Below are 21,575 nucleotides of genomic sequence, written 5' to 3'. Positions count from 1 at the left end.
CCAGATGCTTGATGTAATTTTAAATTCTGAAGAAATATGAAAAATTGAGGAAAATCTTCACATATTCACGAGCACTTCTTCAGCAACTGGAGTCATCAAAAGTGTGTAAAAAGAATGACAGTGCAAGGGTGTGTAGTGTCATGTGATGTCATCAAAGCATATCATTGGTTACCACCAGGTTCTACCATGAATTTAAGACCGATCAGAGCTCATGTTTATTTTCAAATTTCAAGAAATGTCCAAAGAAAGGGTATGTTGCCATATGGCAACACCATGCAGTAGAGGGTTAACTTATCTTGATGAAACTTCACCTTCACCAAAGGCACCAGGGTGGCTGTGCCCGCGGCTTGGGCCCGCAATCGCTGCTTGCAGCTATATTTTTGTGTATATATTTTTGTGTATAGATTGTGTATATTTTGTGTATATTTTTAATATATATATATTAAATTAATATATAAGTAAGTTGTTCGGCCCGATGAGATCTGTATGTGTACCGAGTTTCATATGATAGAATAGAATAGAATAGAATAGAATAGAATAGAATAGAATAGAATAGAATAGAATAGAATAGAATAGAATAAATCTTTATTGTCCACCGAAGTGGAAATTTTTTTGAAAAGACAAATACAAGAGACATGCAAACAACAACTCGTACAAGAGAGAATATTTCTAAAAAATAAAAGATACAATATAAAAAATCATGATGAAGATAAATATACTTAAATACATCAAGTTAACTCCTTTGTTGTTGTCACTTAATTTGATACTAATGGCATTCGGAATAAAGGATTTTTAAAAAATACTTTTACCCAGAGGCACTCTGAAGCGCCTCCTGGACTTCAAAAGTTCAAACTCACTAGAGAGGGGGTGAGTACTATCTATTGTGATCTTTCTTGCTTTTTTACTCATTCTGTCAATGTATTTGAGTCAATTGTTTTTGTGGTTTTCCTACTATCTTACTAACCATTAACACTATCCTGTTAAGCTTTTTCTTAAGCTTACAGTTTAAATGGCCAAACCAAGCAGAAAGATGAAAAGTTAAAACACTTTCAATGTGTGTGATATACACAAGCTCAATAATCTTAGTACTGACACCCAAACAGTTCAATTTTCTGAGCAGACTTAGACGTTGTGTGCATTTCTTGTAAATAAAATCTGTATTTTCTATAAAACTCAGGTGATTATCAAGAACCGTACCTAAGTACTTAAAAGTTCCCACTGTTTCAACTACTTGACCATTAAGTAACACTGGCTCTGTTATTATGTCTTGTTTTTTACAGAAAATTAGCTCATTTGTCTCATTTGTGACCTGTTCAAACTGATGATTACATGCAAGCATGTTTGATTTATGGACCAAGTTTTCGGACCCCGTTCCAGGGGGCGCTGTCGAGCCCCCCTGCCACGCCCGGGTACCAGCTTCAGCCCGGCCCTGATGGCCGCGGGTTCTGACCCGTGTGCAAAGTTTCAAGAGTTTTCGAGCATGTTAAGGGCCCCAAAAGTGGCTGAATAGTCGTAAGAATAATAATAATAATAATAATAATAATAATAAATAATCCTAAGGAAAACAATAGGGCCTTCGCCCTTTCAGGGCTTGGGCCCTAAAAATAATCAATCCGAAAACAATAGGGCATTCGCCCTTTCAGGGCTTGGGCCCTAAAAACATGGCACATAAAGTTAAACTAATGATTTTTTGGGTGTGTGTATTGTAAGTTGTATACCATTTCAATTCGTTGGGTTCGTCTGCAGCATGCTGCAAAGCACACAGTACTCCTCTGCATTACCTATACATTTGTTAACATTAAAAAGTTAAATGTGAATTCTTTGGGCAATCATAGTGTAGCCTACTAAATGTCAACATACACGACATGAAAAATACTATCTCAGAACGGTTCTGAAATTACATTAAATCATTCTTGCATTACTTTTTGCAACCTTCAAGTTATTTTGATGTATATCTGGATTGTATTTCTGTATATTTGAATATTCTTACTTGATTAAATACATTTTTAGACTGAAGATAGCATCTAAAGAGATGTAATATGACATAGCCTACTGTACATGCATTACCATTACAGAATTTAAATTAAATTAAATTAAAAATGGCGCACCCCAAACAAGTAATTATCAAAAGAAATGACAGCAGTAGATAAATACCAATAGATTCTTCATTTGTGATGTGGAGGCAAACTATAACTCGGGCTTTGATTCTTTCCGTACATTTTTATATGTGTTTTAGAGATTGAATTCAAATCAAATATTAACATTACTGCCCTAACTATTTCTGAATAGGATGTCTACTTCATACATATTTGGAATAGTATGGAAATAAGGTTCAGATCACTAAAAACCATACATGGAAGTCGAAGATCTCATCGGTGGAGTCTGGATGTCATCTAGTGGAATATTTTGGTACTGCGCACAATACAATCTTTCCTAAAGCTCATTTATTGAGACATCAACCTAAAATCTGGCCCAGAACTTGTCCAGATATTTAACATTGATTTTCTTGAAGTTTTAGGGTTGAAAATGTTTTGTAAAAAAAAAATATTAATAAAAAAAAATAATAATAATATATATAAACAACATTATGTATTGTATACATTTAAAATGTTCATAAACTTAAACTACTTTAACAACTTTGTTTTACTTTACTAATCTGAGAAGTGTACCCTTTTAGTACCCTGCTAGTTCGCAGTGCATTAAGTAATGTTAACAACAACTTTTGATTTTAATAAATACTAGTGCAAAATGCCCGTAAAAAAAAACAGTTTTTGTGTGTGTTTTTAGTAATTGTTGGTTTGGTGTGTTTGAGTGCTCATTGTTACAATTACACAGCAAAATTTCAGTGATATTTTTATTTGTGCATGGTAGAAAGCACACAGTGAACTCCGAGAAAACGCTATGCTTGAGCAGACAGTTTGTATAGGCTATACAAATGATGCCCGTGAAAGAGACTGTGAACACATTGAATAGGATATGTTTAGTTGGTGAATAGCATAGGCTACTATTACACAGTAGGATATCGTTAAGTGCTCCAGAATGAAATAACATTCAGAAGTAAACAGCATAGCTGACTTATAGATTCAGTTTACATCCACAAATGAATAAGCGCGTCGCGATTCAGGGAGCAGTGCAAAGTGCCCGTGCAAAATCAGTTTTTGTGAGCTGATCGCCGTCAAAAAAGTTCAGGAGATATTTCTTAGCGACGGCTGATTTCAACAGTTTTAATATGATAGCATTTTGGGAAAAAAGTGTCATGAATTTATTGCATTTTTTGGGGAAAATAATCCGTTTTTATAAAATCCAAATCTGGATTTGAATTTTTTATGATATTATAACCTAAAGATGCTATGTGAAAGTTTGAAACAGAAAATAGTGGTTTTCATCTTGCCACTTTCTTGGTAAAGAAAACACATTTTTACTCAAATTAATCAAAATTGATTATCGCACTTTTATCGCACATTCTCGATTTTTTTTAAACGTCCTGTTTAAACGGCGCTTTTTTAACAAAACGACGTAGGAAAGCGCAAAATGACCCCAAAGCGCACGTTGCAAACGTGCGTTTTAAATGGCAGATCACACGTCAACGCGCGTTTTGATGCAAAAACCGCGCGTTTGTGACGCGCGTTTTCCGTGACCACAAAGCGCGCGTTAAGAACGCACGCTTCTATGGCAAATCGCGCGTCAGGGACGTAAAGCGTGTACTTTCATAAACTAAAAAATGTGCTACATCTATTAAAAAGAGTAAACTACTACTACTAAACTACTACTACTTGTTGTACAGATGCATTACAAATGAGAAACCTAGTTGCGTACTTAAAGTTTACAACTGTTACACGTATAGTACACTTAAACATACTTTTATATACTAAAAGTGGGCCAATTTAATCCCAAGCAGTATTGAAATAGTACACTTACAAGTTTACTACAAGTACACATTGATATTAGTATACTTACTACATAAAGTATACTTAAAAATATACTTGAACATTACTTAAGTAAACTTAATAAAATTTACTTGAAGTATACTTCTTTTTCGTAAGGGTTGCTCCACACTTTAGTTGAGGTGGGACGAATAATTGATAAAACAATACATTGCAATATGGTTTCTTGCAATACATTATCAGTACCCTGGCACTAATGCAAATTGCAGCTTGCTTTACCCAAATCAAGCATTTCGGTTCCTGAACAGCTAAGAGTCAGTTTAATCAACTCTAGTATGTTCAGTTTATGTTAAACTCGTGCGAGAGAGATTCAAAAGCGTTGAAGTGGTGTAACTTGAAGGGGGTGTAACTTGAAGGGGCGTAACTTGAAGGGGTGTAACTTGAAGGGGCGTAACTTGAAGGGGTGTAACTTGAAGAGGTGTAACTTGAAGGGGCGTAACTTGAAGTGGACGTAACCTGAAGGGACGTAACTTGAAGTGGTGTAACTTGAAGGGGGTGTAACTTGAAGGGGCGTAACTTGAAGGGGTGTAACTTGAAGGGGCGTAACTTGAAGGGGTGTAACTTGAAGAGGTGTAACTTGAAGGGGCGTAACTTGAAGTGGACGTAACTTGAAGGGGTGTAACTTGAAGGGGTGTAACTTGAAGTCTTGCAGGCTGCAGAAAATCACCGTAAGAGCTGAATACACAGTACAAGAAGCTTTATTCACGACCGGGAGGACCTCATATCAGTCACAGAGAATCCCACTGGCAAAAATAATACAACAGTTTATATGGAACAGGTAGGCTACATGGCAAAGGTAAAATGACTCACTACATCATCTTTCTCTAATATGATTAGTTCTACATGTGCAATTCAGAAACACACCCGGCAAAGCAAATTAGTTTTTTTTTTATTACTTCAGCTTGTTACTTAGGTCATGGGGTTAATATGTTTAATTAGCTGTCTAGCCATGTCCATATGCTTCCGTTATTTCAACACACTAATTTTGGCTAAAATTTTTGTAGATTTTTTTCTCAAAAGCATATAAATATTAAGCATGCAAGAGAAGAGAAAAAAAAATGAAGCACTGAATTGATTCAAGTAAAAAAAGTATGTACTATGCTAAATCATTTTCACAACTCTTTCCGGTGGTTAAATCAGCAGTTTTACTGCATGCATGATTCTCCATGATTCAGTTTTACTGCATGCATGATCCATGCAGTAAAACTCCATGAGTTTTACTGCATGGATTCCCCTTCAGTAGGGCATATAGCCTGTCGTTCTCTTCTACTTCGTAAAATCTTTCCCAAATCTGTTTGACTACCTCGGGGTGGCATTTCCATTCCCTGTGTGTCACAGCCTGACAGAAAGACTGCTCCCACATTCAAATGCCCAGGAATGTAAATCACCCTGAGGGACAGGAGCTTGTCCTGATTCCAAAGCAGAACCTTTTTAAACAGTGCGAATGCAGTCCGCCTTGGAGATTTATGTAGGTGACTACTGAAGTGTTGTCCACCCGCACTAGGACATGGTAGCCCCTTAACTGTTGGAGGAAGTACATCAGGGTCAGAAATACAGCCATCAATTCAAGGCAATTGATGTGACAATTGAGATGATGACCTTTCCAGATTCACAACAACGATGTTTTCCCAAAGCGCAACTCAGCGCATTGAGAGTAGCTTTTGATAGGGATCGTCTGAGTAGGGAAATGTAGTTTCAACATTCTTTAAAATGAGAAAGTAAAAAAAAATTAAAGGCACAATAATAAAGTTTAAAGCTATTAGAAACTATCCTTTTTTTTTTTTTTTTTAAATCATCCTTAGTGGACAGAAAAGGTCTGGTTCATGCTCAGGAGCATAAAGAGTTTATAGACCTTTGTTCCTTGTCCTTTAGGTTACATTCACTACCAGCCCGCTAAAGACCGCCATCGTCCTCATCTACTGGAGATGCTGATCCAGTTACCGACTCGATGACAGAGGTCACGGTACAGTTTGAAAGGGCCCTGCTCAAATGGACTGAGTACACCCCTGATCCCAACCACGGCTTCTACGTTGGGTAAGACTCTTGCTTATCAAGCATTTTGAAAGATACATTTCTTTTTGTAATTCAAATATATAGGCTAAAATGTCATTATTGTTGTAAGAGTTTGTTACTCATCTTGTCTGCCACTCCCTATATCTGACTGATGTGCCATAAATGTTATTGCAGGTCCTCTGTGGTCAGCGCCCTTGTGCCAAGTATGGTTGCAATGAACACCAACTTCACACAAGACCAACCGTTGTTTAGCAGTTTGTAAGTATAAACTGGCCTTGGTGTTAATAGTAAATAAGTGTGCCTTATTTGTTTTGGTTCTTCGAAACATTTTCACCTCTGACTTCCAGTGTCCCAGTCAAAGAAGAATCAAGCTACTTTGTTCGAGTGTACACCGAACCCCTGCTGGTAAATCTACCCACACCTGACTTCAGCATGCCCTACAACGTCATCTGCCTCACCTGCACGGTGGTCGCGGTGGGGTACGGCTCCTTTTACAACTTGCTGACCCGCACGTTCCAGGTGGATGAACCGAGTCCACCGCTGGCCAAACGATTGACCAACCTCGTTCGTCGCATAAGGGGAGTGCCACTGCTGACCTAACTGCCGAGAGCAGGTCTGATGCCTGAAATGTCCATATTAGGCAGCTGAGAGAATCATGACTCTAAAACGGCATCTGCTGGAGTTTGAAGATGCTTTTCAGCCCTGGAAGGACTCGATGCCAAGTGACTGTTCTGAACTTTTGTTGAACAAATGAGCTTCCAAGACAGATGGATTAGCCACCTTTTTATGTTTTGTTTTGTGAGTCACAAGCACTAGATTAGGCACTGTTTTTTGTTTTTTTTTGTCCAGTCACATAAGCAAAGACTTTTATTCTGCAGTGTTTTTAGAAAAACCATAGTTTGAACGTGAACGTTTCTCACAGGAACTGCATGGTTCGAGCTTCTGGGATAAATATACATGGAAGAGCGTGATGTTAAGTCGTCTCAGTTTACGTCACCTCTTTGAGAGCGTAACCAAGTGTCACAGAAACAGACACTACAATCCAACTACTGAAAATTGATGTCTAAGAATGTGTCAAGTATTTTCCACTTTCTGTAATGCACTGATATTCAAATATGTGTTGTTTTGAAGGACTGGACTGTTTTTTTTTTGTTTTGCCTTTATTTTTGTGCATTTGCCCATGGGCTGACCACATAATGACTTCCAGACTGTGTGTTATTGAATTCAAATTATGAAGCAGCTCTTTAACACTGGATAACTTTCCCATAATAAATTAACTGGAAACCCATAACGTGTTGAGAACGTTTTTTGTTCATGCCATAAGGGATTTTGAGGAGGAATGCATGTGTATGTATATAGCATGGTAGTTTGTTATACACATATGCAGGTAATGTAGTTAAACAGATTTGTAGTAACTCACTGGTTCCACTGATCAAATCAAACTATCCAAGTAGTACCATCATCCGCTTACCTATTTTTGCCTGGCCCTACAGACACAAGTATGTCAGTGTACATACACAGTGTCCTAACTAGGCACAATACAAAACATTTCCAGCAGGAAGCAATTTGTCTCTCCAGAATGAATGTGAAACTGCTGTGCAACATGATACAGTCCAAGCCAGAAGAGACTGATGTTCAAAGTATGGTTATGAATTGGATTTTGGACAAGTGGGATTTGTAGCTGCCAGGGCTACTCAAAATCAATAATATATAGGCCTATACGTATAGTGGTAGACATTCCCCTACGCACATGACTTAAGTTAACCTGGCATCTACTTTTAGACACCTACAAATTTGTACTCTACTGTACTAGACGTCTCTCCACTTGTTCCACTTCAGCACTATCACTTGGGAATGAAAATAAGATCAACAATGCCTTTGAATATGCTTTATTCACGGCCGGGAGGACATATCAATCACAGAGAATCCCACCGGCAAAAACTACACAACAATTAATATAGGATAGGTACATGACAAAGGTAACATGACTCATTACACCATCTTTCTCTAATATGATTAGTTCTACATATGTGCAATTCAGAAACACACCCGGCAAAGCAAATTAGTTTTTTTATTACTTCAGCTTGTTACTTAGGTCATGGGGTTATTATATTTAGTTAGCCGTCTAGCCATGTCCATATGCTTCCGTTATTTCAACACACTAATGTGTTGGTACATTTTGTTCTCAAAAGCATACAAATGATAAGCTTGCAAGAAAAAAAAATTAAGCACTGAATTGATTTAAGTAAAAGAATTAAAAATGAAGTATGTATTATGCAAAATCATTCTCACAACTCTTTCCAGTGGTTAAATCAGCAGTTTCACTGCATGCATGATCACAGGTGTTGAGCAGCATTTCTGTCCGGCAGGGCACTGACCATCATGGGAACAGTATTCGGCACACACTGGATTCACTTCAGTTAGGCACCTAGACTGTATGGATAGAGATTCAGATTTAGTCTGGCCATTTAGTGGAATTAAGCATCAGATGTATAGCACAAAACACTCAGGACACGAATAGCTAGTTTTACTTACTGAGTGAATTACGTTCTATGTATTATTATAATATAATATACCTTTAACTGGAGCCATACACTGAAGTCCACATCCATTGTTGCAGCATTTCTCATTGTTGGCACAGTCACTGTCTTTGGCACACGACAAGAAACTTATCTTGGCACACTGTCCTGGCTTATATTTTTTTTTGATTGGACACACTCCTGGCTTTACTGTTATACAAACACATGACAGAGAAGCCATATCACTGAATGCTGAATGATTTTTTTCACAGTAAAAAAAGTTGTGCCTATATGTTGTTGGAATAAGTTTTACAAGAAAGAACTATTTCAGTCTTTCTACTTTAAAATGTCATGTCTTATTCGTCTTGGGTTTTAGTTATTTTGCTGTTGTTGCTGTAAGGACCTTTGAAATAACTGAAATTATTTGGCAAAGTGATATAGACATGTACGTAATGCGGTCAAGACCTGCCTGGAACTACTTTAGCCCTGAAAATAATTACACACCTTAGAATCTTCGTTAACCAATCAGATTCAATCATTCAACAGCCCCGTAATAATATAATATAATTAGAGGTGGGCATAGATTAATTTTTTTAATCTAGATTAATCTAGATTAATTTTGAAATGAATCTAGATTAATCTAGATTAAAATGGCTCATTTGAATTCTGCCGAAGGCATTCAGAATATGTGTGCTACCCAAATAATGACTATAAAAGTAAGTCTTTGAGAACGGGTTTCTCAAGCCAGGTGGCGCATTAGACCAGGGGCTCATCTCCTGTTTCCACAATGCATCACAAACTGCTTGAGAAAGCTGTTCTACTCATAGACTGTAAAAGGTTACTACTGTACTGTTACCGTCTGTAGGCAACATTAGGTAGGCCTATGTTATTATCAACTACTATAGGCTATCAATTAGGGATGGGCGATATGGCCTAAAATCCATATTGTGATATACATTGCAGCCTCTTGCGATAACGATATATATTATAATAAAACCATTTCAGAACAGGTTACACAGACCCTGCTAAACAACTGCTAAATGTTTTTTTTTTTTTTTTTTAAAGGGTGTATGTAGTTTTGAGAACATATATTGTGCAAAACTGTAAGTATACAACATAATTTTGCAGATAAATAAAATGTAAGTACACTAGCTGCAGAGACTTAAGTAGGTCTAATGTTTATTATGGCTTGGAGCTTATGAAACCCCAAATTTAAAATTAGAATATTGTCTAACTGATGTCTTTTCAGTTAAAAAGAAACACAACAACGATTCTTAAAATCGGGCGCAGACAGAGATTATGTGCTACACCACTAAGATATATTGGGAATAATACGCGCGCGCTGGTATTCAGTGATATGTTTCGTTTTGAATTTGAGGTGGTAGAACGGATTAGTCGTGTGTTAACTTACCGAACTGTTACCCCACACACTCTGTCTATATAGTTTGCTGCTGCTCGTCGGACGGCTTAAATCCGAACCAAGTCCAAATAATGGATGTTGCACCGATCTTTTTCACCAGCTTTCACTTTCAGCCGTGTTTACTTAAGATGACGACGAATATGATGCGTTGCAGCCGGGTGTTCCTCGCGCCCGCGGGTAGATTGCGTCATCAGCGCGTTAACGCCGATAAAGGCCCACCACTAAATATAATATAATATAATATTAGTGTTGTCAAAGTTAACGCGTTAACGCATGCACAGAAAGCTGCTTCAAACAGCGCTTGAATGACAAAAAACACACAAAATTATGTCAAAATGGCCGTTTTGTAAAGTACCCTCGCAAACACAGTCTTAAATGAGTTCAGTGAAGTCTTAAATAAACGTAAAGAGTTGTGATGCATCATGTGCGTCAGGTCTTAAAAGTGACAACAGCCTAACAAACCTGCTGCTGTGATGTCTGTCATTAATGTTAATTAAAAAACAAAAGAGAGAAAATCATTCACTGTTCTTGACTGAATAACTTGTTTAACTTTAATAAGGATTGATCTATTTACTATATAATTTATGTTACAATAACCTTTTGTGCAGTCTACCAGGACAAGTAAAAATCTGAACTGGTCTGACTGGGCCAATATAAAACAATCGAGCTCTGATATATTGAAGGGCTGGTAAATGTGACATTCATTATAATGGTTTTATGTGAAGATTGTTTTAAGTTCACTTAAATTAAAAGTTGTTATAAATTTTAAAGCCTAATAAATGTTAAATTTGATAGATTTCAATTATACTCTAATGCTAAATGCCTATAATTAATGGCTAAAATTAATGTTTTTTTTTTTTTTTTAATAAAACAATGTCATAAAACAAAAGTTTAAAATATGGCTACTGTCTTTATGTTGTTTCTACATTAATTTGGAGATTAAATGTGAAATTATTACAATATATAAATATATAAATATATATATATTTATCGACTGACAGTACTATAATAATATAATACAATACAATACAATATAATATAATATAATATAATATAATATAATATAATATAATATAATATAATATAATATAATATAATATAATATAATATAATATAATATAATATAATACCTGTAACTGGAGCCGTACACTGACGTCCACCGCATGCAGTGCGGCAGCATTTCTCCTTTTTGGGACACTCACTGTCATCGGCACACAGCTCTTCACCCTTCTTGATACACCTTATTTCTTCATATTTTGTGTTTGGACACACTCCTGGCTTTACTGTTATATAGACACATGACAGAGAAACCATATCACTGAATGCTGAATGAATTTAACACTTTATAATAACGTTCAGTTGTAAGTCATTTATAAGTGGTTATTTAATGATGAACTAATCATTTACAAAACATTCATAACATTCACAATTCGTTGATCTTATGCCTGAAGTGGCAATCTACAAATGATGTGTAACACATTTACAAGTGATGAATAGTTTACACTTTAGATTAGGGGATGCAGAAAGTGTTGTAAATTATTTATTCATGCGTTTACACATCATTGTGTTGAGCACTGTTACTTACCTGTTACAAATGATCTGTACGTGTATACAAGACATTTACAACACTTTCTGCACCCTCTACTCTATTGCTACATACATACAAAAACCCCCACAATTTATTAAACATTTATGAAACGCATATTCATGTTTTGTAAATGGTTAGTTAATCATTAACTAATCAAATGTAAATGACTTATAACTGAATCTACAAAACATACATAAAATATTTAACATATCACTTATTAATCATTTATGAACGCATATAGCCATGTTTTGTAAATAATTAGTTAATCATTTACTAATCACTTGTAAATGACTTGTAACGGAATTTACAAAACATACATAAAATGTTAGTGTATCACTTGCAAACCATTTATGAATGTTTTGTAAATTATTAGTTCATCATTAACTAACCACTTATAAATGACTTATAACTGAATGTTATAATAAAGTGTTACACTGCCGGGTAGGTGGGTACTACTTTAAATTTGATAGATTTCAATTATACTGTAATGCTGAATGCCTATAATTAATGGCTAAAATGAATGGCTTTTTTTAATAAAAAGATGCCATTAAACAAATGTTTAAAATATTGGCTACTGTCTTTATGTTGTTTCTACATTATTTGGAGATTAAATGTGAAATTACAATATATAAAAGTACATGAATGTCAGGTGCAATTAATTAGTTCATATTTTTTATCGATTGACCGCACATAATATAATATAATACCTGTAACTGGAGCCATACACACGTGAACTGCACATGCATTGCTGCAGCATTTCAGATCGTTGGAACAGTCACTGTCATCGGCACACGACATGGGACGTATCAGGGCACACATTGCTGCTTCATACTTTGAGTTTGGAGTTGGACCATAGACTGTAAAAAGACTGTAAAAAAATATGGACGTAGTGTCCGTGACGTCACCCGTAGGTTTCTGAAGAGCATTTTTGAAGCCTAAAGTGGGCGGAGCCGGCCGTCGCCATCTTGGCCTTGCGTCACTCCCGGATAACAGAAAATAGGCAAACAGGCGGGGCGTGAGTGGAGCTGAGGAGCCTGGCCATAGATATGAGCCTGGCCAGAGCCCGTCTACGGAGAGCCTTGGCACTTCCTATTAGCCCCATTGTATCGATCTTGGTTGCAGTTCCATTAGAGTTCCACTGGAGGTGATCGCGGGCGAGTGCAGACTGAATGGGAGTCTATGGGGCTAGACGGCTAAATGTGTCTCTTTCACCCAATTGCCGAGAAATCTCAGATTTTATTGTAGGTTTTGCAAGTTCAACATGGGTTATAGGTCGAAAGTTGAATGAACGAGTACTTATTTCTTTTCGATTTCTTACAGGTTGAGTTGTTGTTGCCCATAACATGCTAGCATTCTGCTAATGACGTCAGCATTCTGACGTCATTGACATTTTAAAAGACTTTTTAAAGCAAATAAGTGACTCTAAAAAATCTAACACCCAGCAATGTGTAATTTCTTTGCATCTCCTTTCGAATACAACATTCAAATTACTAGACAAAAAATTATATCCTGAGAAAAGTGGATTTTGAGGGGTATTTCACCATAGACCTCCATTCATTCTGCACTCGTCTGCGAGCGCCCCCGCATGGACAGAGACGTGTTACTGCAGCCAGTCCAGAAACCGGAAGTAAGCAGAGAGTGGCGAGTGCCAATTCTCTTCCTATTAGACATTCTCTGGCCTGGCTATCTGAAATCACCTAGCTCGATGTGATTGAGTTAGCTGATGATGTTAAGCCAATTAAAAGTTCCTATTTTTGCCCGCCCCTTCGAAATATTATAATAGTTAAAAGACATGGCTACAAGTGAGACTGTGTATTACTTCGAGAGTGTTTGTGTGTGACAGTGATTTATGTGCACATGTCAGTCACTCTTTCATGGTCCGTCAGCGCAGCATCGCTCAAGTTCGTAGAGAGCTTATTCAGTCCATTTTAAATTCTGATTTTGGCCGCCTCTCAAATGGGTTAAACCGTTAAACCATAGATATATTGCCTTTGAAGTGCAAGTAAATGCGCTAGAAATCCGCGCTCATTCATGTGCATTTATTGCACGGACGGAGAAAGCGCCGACGCCTGCATGATTTCATCTGACGGTACATAAGCATATTATAATCCATCTGTTCCGTGAGAGCAGAACGAACGAGCCTTTATTGACGTTTTTAAATTTGAAAACCCCAAAAATCAACGAAATTGTCAGACATCCATTAGTGCATGTTCACAGAGGAAAACAACTGAAATACAGCGCTGGTTGTTCTCTCGAACGATACTCGACGGAATCCAAAGACGTGGGCTTTGTACCCAAGGATTAAATTGTATGAAATAATCCCGAAAAAAAAAGCACAAACACTGCAGAGAAGGCAAGTTCAGCAGCAACATTTGCTGAGGTGAAGTGACGGCTAACAGCAGACAAACGGCTAGCATTGACAGCGGCAATCCACCTGTCACTCAAGTGGCCAGTAGCCACACCCTTAAATTTAAATATTAATCAACTAAACGGATGAGTTATAAAATAATTCACCCCCCTCACAGTTGTTATGAAGGGCAAAATTAGCTGTATAGACCAAAGCCACATAGAGATCCAGGCTGTAAACATGTTTTTTTCTGCTGTAAAATTGGTAATTTTAACATGAGGGAGATACAGATTTGACTCATTTCTGCAGCCAGCCCAAGCGGCCAGTCAATGAATTGCAGTTTAACTCACTTCCGTGTTGGTTTCAAGAGAGAGAAGGCATAGCCCGTCTACGGAGAGCCTTGGCACTTCCTATTAGCCCCATTGTATTGATCTTGGTTGCAGTTCCATTAGAGTTCCACTGGAGGTGATCGCGGGCGAGTGCAGACTGAATGGGAGTCTATGGGGCTAGACGGCTAAATGTGTCTCTTTCACCCGATTCCCGTTGAGAAATCTCAGATTTTATTGTAAGTTTTGCAAGTTCAACATGGGTTATAGGTCGAAAGTTGAATGAACGAGTACTTATTTCTTTTCGATTTCTTACAGGTTGAGTTGTTGTTGCCCATAACACGCTAGCATTCTGCTAATGACGTCAGCATTCTGACGTCATTGACATTTTAAAAGACTTTTTAAAGCAAATAAGTGACTCTAAAAAATCTAACACCCAGCAATGTGTAATTTCTTTGCATCTCCTTTTGAATACAACATTCAAATTACTAGACAAAAAATTATATCCTGAGAAAAGTGGATTTTGAGGGTTTTTCGCCATAGACCTCCATTCATTCTGCACTCGCCTGCGAGCGCCCCCGCATGGACAGAGACGTGTTACTGCAGCCAGTCCAGAAACCGGAAGTAAGCAGAGAGTGCCAATTCTCTTCCTATTAGACATTCTCTGGAGAAGGGGAGGTTGCCGCTTGAGTTGGACACACTCCTGGCTTTACTGTTATACAGACACATGACAGAGAAGCCATATCACTGAATGCTGAATGTCTTTTTCACTGGAGTTTTTGGTTCTTTTGATGTTGTAGGTTGTAAGGACCTTAGAAATAACTGAAATCATTTGGCAAAGTGTTATGGACATAATGTGGTCAAGATCTGCCTGGATCTACTTTAGCCGTGCGTTTCCCTGAAAACGCATTCAACTGGAAGAAGGGGCTCAAAATTCTTTCTTGCATGCCCCCCTTTAAATTCTTAATGGCGCCCCTGTAGTAGGACACACTCCTGTCTTTACTGTTATACAGACACATGACAAAGAAGCCATATCACTGAATGCTGAATGATTTTTTCACTGTAGAAAAAAAGATTTTTGGAAGTTGTAGACTTGCCTGGAACTACTTTAGCCGTGCGTTTCCCTGAAAATAACTACACACCTTCAGGGGCGTAGCCAGGACATTATTTCTGGGGGGGCCAGCTTGGGCCAGTCTTTTATTTGGGGTGGCACTTGATTGTCAAAAACTACTATTTTAAAACTCACGCACCGCGTCACTCAGAGTAGCGGTTTTCCCGCAGCTCGTCAGGCCATAAACAATGGATTGAACTTCCTTATGGACACTAATAATGTCTTATTGATAATCCATGTTATTGGGATGGGTGCTTAGATAATGTGCGAGTGCGATGTGTCATGATTATGTGAGGGGTTAGGGACCTTAACATGAGACGGGGATGTTTTTAGTGCAAATGACAGAAAGACACAATATAATTAGTCATTTTAGGCGATAATTTATTTAGGTAAACCATAGCATTTTAAGTGCAATATTCAATTTATTATTATGCGTTGTCGGTGGGGGCGACACTGCAAATATTGTACATTAATTCAAGTAGCCTATATTATGTTTACAGAAGAAGGTTTGAATACAATGGCGGGCGAAGAGGAAAAATTATGCGAGCGTATATATCTCCTCTACAATGTGTGTGTGTGTGTGTGTGAATTCGGTTGGGTGACAGTTGTAGGTTACAGTTTGACAAAAGCACAATGTTGTGTTTTACATAAATATAAGTAGGCTAAACACTTTGCAGTTTTAACGATGTCCTGTATGAACAAAATGATTGGAGTAGGCTATGTTTTGTTTTTGTTTCCACTGTTCGATCGCGCCCGCGCCTCTCTCTCTCTGACACACACATTCCAGCATTGCAATCTTGACATCGCAGCCTGTTATTAGCCTATGCTGCGTTTGCACCAAACGCGAATAGAGCGTCAAATTCGCGTCTAGTTCGACGCTTGAACATTTTGAATCCATTCGCGCGTCCAGCTTTTGAAGCGAAATAGACGGGCGTTCAGTGCTATGACTCTACTATGACTATACTACCCCCTGTTGCGTGAGCGGTGTATATCATTTCACGCATCGCCCGTGACGCTTGCGTCCACTGTTTTGACTATGAAATGGAGCGCGTCGCTCGCGTTGACTATGTAACGGCCCTAAGTGACACATTGGAATTGAGTTAAGCTAACTAACGTTAGCTAGCTGGCTCGCTAGCCAGAGATAATCATACAAATTTGCAAAAATAATAACAGCAGCACGCAGCAGCCCAACTCAACTCACTCTGCCACGGCCACCCTTCCTCTATGTCGACACATTCTTACACATTAAACTGAGTGAGAAGATAACTATTATGATCTTATCATTTCAATTATGCTTTCAAGTATCACCAACTTACTCAAGTGTTAGTTACAGTGGTATCCAGTGCTAGTCTAGACCTTCCTTTAGACCGTTTCTGTTCAGGAGGTTTTTTTTTATTCCCCCCCTCCTCAGACTGGGGGTGGGGCCGTGAGGTTGGGGGGGGGGGGGGGGCAGGGGGGCCGAGCCTTGACCAATGGTGGCCGTGGCCCCCCCCTGGCCACCACGTAGCTACGCCCCTGCACACCTTAGAATCTTTGTCAACCAATCAGATTCAAACATTCAACTGCCCCATAGTATAATAATATAATATAATATAATATAGCCTAATATAATTAGTGTTGTCAAAGTTAATGCGTTAATGCATGCGATTAATTTTAGTCCAGTTTAAGCCTTTAAAATATTTAACGCAATGAACGCAGCATTCGTATTTTCTGTCATCCTTTGGTTGCTTACATTATATGATCACGCTCGTATTCATCCAATGCTTTTTAACCATTCAAGCGCGATAAGACAAACGAGAACGCGCTGCCCGTGAATGTCCTGTCTATGTGACACACAACGCACAGGAAGACGCGCGCCAGTATCGAGCGCACAGACATCGCACCAGAATCGAGTTCTCTTTCACGCTTGAACGAACAGTAACACACATTTATGCCAAAATGTCCGTTTTGTCGAGTATCCTCATAAGAGCGATCTTTAATGAGTTAAATAAAGTCTTAAATGAACGCAAAGAGTTGTGAGAAAATGAGACGCGTGTGAGATCCGCATCATATTCGGCAGCGGCTGGTCTTAAAGTGACAGCAGCCACTGATGCTGTGTGTCATTAAAGTTAATCGAATGTAATGAGATTAGGTGGTTGACAGCCGGATTTGCCTATCAGCGATCAGTATCCGTAATATAAGGGCTGATTTGTTGTTGGCCGTGGTGCGTCACGTCCGACTTTCCCCTTTAGTGCCCGTGTTTACGGTGGTTACAGGTAAGCGTGCGGTGCTGTGCTGTAACGGGGGTAATTTTAAAACTGGTTGGTCTTTTAAAGCATTTTTTTGTAAATTTATAGTGTCGATTTGTCCGGGTGTCGGTGTGTTTTCGGCGCTGCTTTAGTGGATCTAGTGACCGGTTGCCTCTCAGGTATGTGTGTGTGCATGTGCATTTGTATAAACGCATATTGTACTACCGTTGTTGTGCTGTTGACACTGCCGCACGCTGTTTAGGTATGGTTTCCTGTACCCCATTGTTATCGGTCGGCTGATTAAGAGACCTGTGCCTGTACATTTTCTATTTGGGGTGATACCTTGACGGTAAGTGTTTTAAATGTAATGTATTCGTAAAAGCGCAAGTATCATTATTAGTAACGTCTCTCTGTGTTCGTTATAGGGTTCTCCCTCTCGTTCACTCTCTTTTCATCCCGTTCTATTTTTATTGGATTTGCTGCGTTGCTGCTGTCTTCTAGGGGTGGGCGGATCGATCCTGAAGTATCGATATATCGATACTGACGTGGTATCGAAAAGGATCGATCCTCACATAAAAATATCGATCCAAATGTGTGTTTTTTTTACCAGTAATTTTCTATTAATTTATCACGCAATTCAGTGCATAAAATAAGCTTCTAAGTTGAAAAATAAGCGAATGTTAGCGGATAATTGTGTAGGATAGAACTTTTCTCCTAGTCATCTGTATACAAAACGAAACCAATCAGTCACAGAGAGCGTTCGATGCCGGTGCTCACAGGCCCAGTGCGTTTGGGAAACGAAGCCTTGCTTAGATGACAGAGAAACAATCGGGAGTTATTTCGCAATAAACAAACCAAAAGTGTACATAACGGTTCAAAATGTTGACGTCAGTAAGATTTTTTTAATGAAATTAATATTTTTATTCAACAAGGATCGATGCATTAAATTGATCAAAAGTGACAGTCAAGGGTTTTACACTGTTAAAAAAAATCTACTTCATATAAATGCTGTTCTTTCAACTTTGTTCATCAAATAATTCTGCATAAAATGTATCATGGTTTCCACAAAAATATGAAACTGTTTTCAACATTGATAATAATAAGAAATGTTTCCTGAGCAGCAAATCAGCATATTACAATGAATTATCATCATTACTGGAGTAATGATGCCGAAAATTCAGCTTTGATCACATGAATAAATTACAGTTTACTATGACATAGAAAACCTATGTTAAATTGTAATATTCCAGTTTTTACTGTATTTTTGATCAAATAAATGCAGAAGAGAATTAAAAATCTTACAGACCCCAAACTTTTGAACAGTAGGCTAGTATACTAGTAGGCTAGTATACTAGTAGGCTAGTACTATAATTAGGGTAGTTTTGTAAAAGTCACTGACTAATTACAGGCGAGTTGCGAGCACAAATCACAAAATATTTAGTAGTCATGAAAACGTATTCAGATTTAGCATATTAATGATGCATTCACCTCATATATCGACACACTGCTCTAGCACAGGAAAGTGCATACAAGTTCAAGTGCATGCTTTTAAAATGAAAAAGTATCGGTATCGGTATCGATATCGGCGATACTGGCCCTGTATTTACTTGGTATCGGATCGATACCGAAATTTGCAGTATCGCCCACCACTACTGTCTTCCGCTTTGCGCTGCGGACGTTTTGCTCACATTCCTGCAGTCCTGCTGTGTATACTGTCGTGCAGACGCCACACCATCGTTGTTGAAAGGGGACTGTTCGTCTGGTTCCGATTGTGTGTAGTGGCTGCTTTCTGTTTGAGTATCAGCATGGAGAATACGACGATCTCATTTTATTGAGAGAAAATAATAGTTTCGTTTTGTTTTTTTGTTTTCGTTTTCTTGTTTATACTTTTGTGGGAGTAAAGTTTGTTTTGTCTTGTTTGATTTTTTTTCTTTCGGTTATTGTATTATAGAAATATTGTGCTGTCTATTTTTTTTGTTATTTTTGCTTTATTACCGCAACTTGATTTGCTTCCTGCTTACATCTGATTTCAAGTTGCTTTGTAATTCCTCGTGAATTTATTTGATTCTTTTAACGTTTTTCTTTGTTTCATGTGATATTGATACCTTTTGTTTGGAGTTGCTTCATCCGTTATTATCATTTGTTTATATTGTATGTGGAGTTAATCGTGTTTAATTGTGTTTTTTGTTATAGTTTATTATTTTTGTTTGTCTACAGGAGCTGGGGGTCCCACGGGTAAACGGATCTTCCTTCTGGTGGTGGTTCTTCTTTATTGCGTGCTGTGTACCACTTCAAGTGTGTAGTAGTGTGATCTGAGTGCACTTTGGTGTGTGTGCGTGGAAGTGTGCTCTTGTAAAACCAGACTCCATTTTGTTCCTGCCGATGGGAGCCTCAGCCCTGCTGTTAGTTACTTTATTTTGTTTTCATATTTAAAAATTGATTTTGTGTCATTGCCCACATTCATTCTTTTTGTAATTTTGTTTTCCTCCATTTAAAGTGGGGTCTCATGCTGTTCTTCTGACATTTTAGTGTCTATTTTAGAAACATTCTTGCATTAATAAACATTTGTATTTTTATACTTTACCCACGTCTCCTGCTTACTTCTATGAGGGAACCGAACCTGTGTGCTTAATGTACTCCATTTTTGGGTTTTGAGCATTGTTCCCTAGAGTTAATTTCTAGGGTGGCGTAGTCGGATTTCTTTACTGGTAAAAGGTTGATTTCACAATTGTACCGCTCCGTCACACAAAGAACAAAGGTAACAGAGAAAATTACTCTCTGCTCTCCACTAAAGAACTTTTGTAGCTTTAATAAGGATTAATCTATGTTTAATTTATAATTTATGCAGTGCAGACTGTTTGATAACTTTTTTTCAATTTCTGTTTCTTACCTGTTAGACAGGAAAATATGATATTTGATGTTGTACTTTATTGTTCTGCCTTAGCTTATATTTATTATGGGTTTATGCGAGGATTGTTTTAAGTTCACTTAAATTAAAAGTTGTTATATTTGTTAAGCCTAATTAATGCTTAAAATAATTATAGCTTTTAATACATTGTAACATTGAATGGTTATAATTAATGTTTAAAATTGGAGGAGACATCATCTAGAAATCAGTAGCAGTATTAGTATCAGTGATACTGGCCTTCATTCATAAAAATATGCCATTAAACAAGTATTTAAAATATAGTGTCTTTATATTGTCACCTTTTTCGCCTTTTCACCTTTGTTGCCATTGGCTTGGCTTGCTTAGTTGGGGACATTAAATTAAAAATTAATTTAATATTCAACAATAATATTGATCTGCCTGCATTGACACTATTATACAAGAACTGAACTGAGCTGGACGATGATATCACAGTTTACTCCAGAGAAGCTATATAGATAGATATATATATAGATAGATAGATATATAGATAGATAGATATATGAACTAAATCAATAACTTTTTTAAAACAAAAATGAAACATCACTGGACTTTATTTAAGCTGGACTGTGACGATATTTACTTCCGGAAACAATTTTTTTTGCATTATTTTCCTGTTATCTCTGTAAAGCTGATGAAACTTGAAACAGTCTGTATTGTAAAAAGTGCTATATAAATAAATGTGACTTGACTTGACTTTATGTTGCTTCTACATGAATTTGAATATTAACTTTGAAATTATTACAATATAAAATATATTAAAAACTTGTTTTTAATTGCGATTAATTGTGATTAATCACAGAAAGAATGTGTGGTTAATCTAGTTAATTTTTTTAATTGATTGACAGCACTAAATATAATATAATATAATATAATATAATATAATATAATACCTGTAACTGGAGCCGTACACTGATGTCCACCGCATGCAGTGCGGCAGCATTTCTCCTTTTTGGGACACTCACTGTCACCGGCACACGAATCTTCAACTATCCACATACACACATATTTTATGTATGGACACACTCCTGGCTTTACTGTTACTACAAACACATGACAGAGAAGCCATATCACTGAATGCTGAATGAATTTCTCACTGTTTTCACATTATTTGGAGATTAAATGTGAAATTACAATAAATAAAAGTACTTGA

At 37.4% G+C, this 21,575-nt stretch overlaps 2 protein-coding genes across 2 annotated transcripts in view; one reads left to right on the top strand and one right to left on the bottom strand.

Moving 5' to 3' along the window:
- Positions 1–21,575, bottom strand: part of LOC307145649 (uncharacterized protein) — a 296,817-nt gene that overhangs the window by 38,899 nt on the left and 236,343 nt on the right. The window contains exons 13-14 of the mRNA XM_079849011.1: positions 21,316–21,465; positions 11,027–11,179 (exon numbers count right to left, since the gene is read on the bottom strand). Of these exons, the coding sequence (XP_079705137.1) occupies positions 11,027–11,179; positions 21,316–21,465 (303 nt within the window). The remainder of the gene's footprint in view (positions 1–11,026; positions 11,180–21,315; positions 21,466–21,575) is intronic.
- LOC307145658 (GPI transamidase component PIG-T-like) lies at positions 5,822–7,239 on the top strand. Its single transcript, XM_079849025.1, has 3 exons — positions 5,822–5,978; positions 6,132–6,215; positions 6,305–7,239. The coding sequence occupies exons 1-3, from the start codon at positions 5,893–5,895 to the stop codon at positions 6,555–6,557; spliced, it is 423 nt and encodes a 140-aa protein (XP_079705151.1). The 5' UTR covers positions 5,822–5,892; the 3' UTR covers positions 6,558–7,239.

Source organism: Squalius cephalus, assembly GCF_949319135.1.
Source record: "Squalius cephalus genome assembly, chromosome: 18".
NCBI lineage: Eukaryota > Metazoa > Chordata > Actinopteri > Cypriniformes > Leuciscidae > Squalius > Squalius cephalus.
Note: the sequence above shows the minus strand (reverse complement) of the source record. Positions and strands in the feature narration are given on the sequence as shown.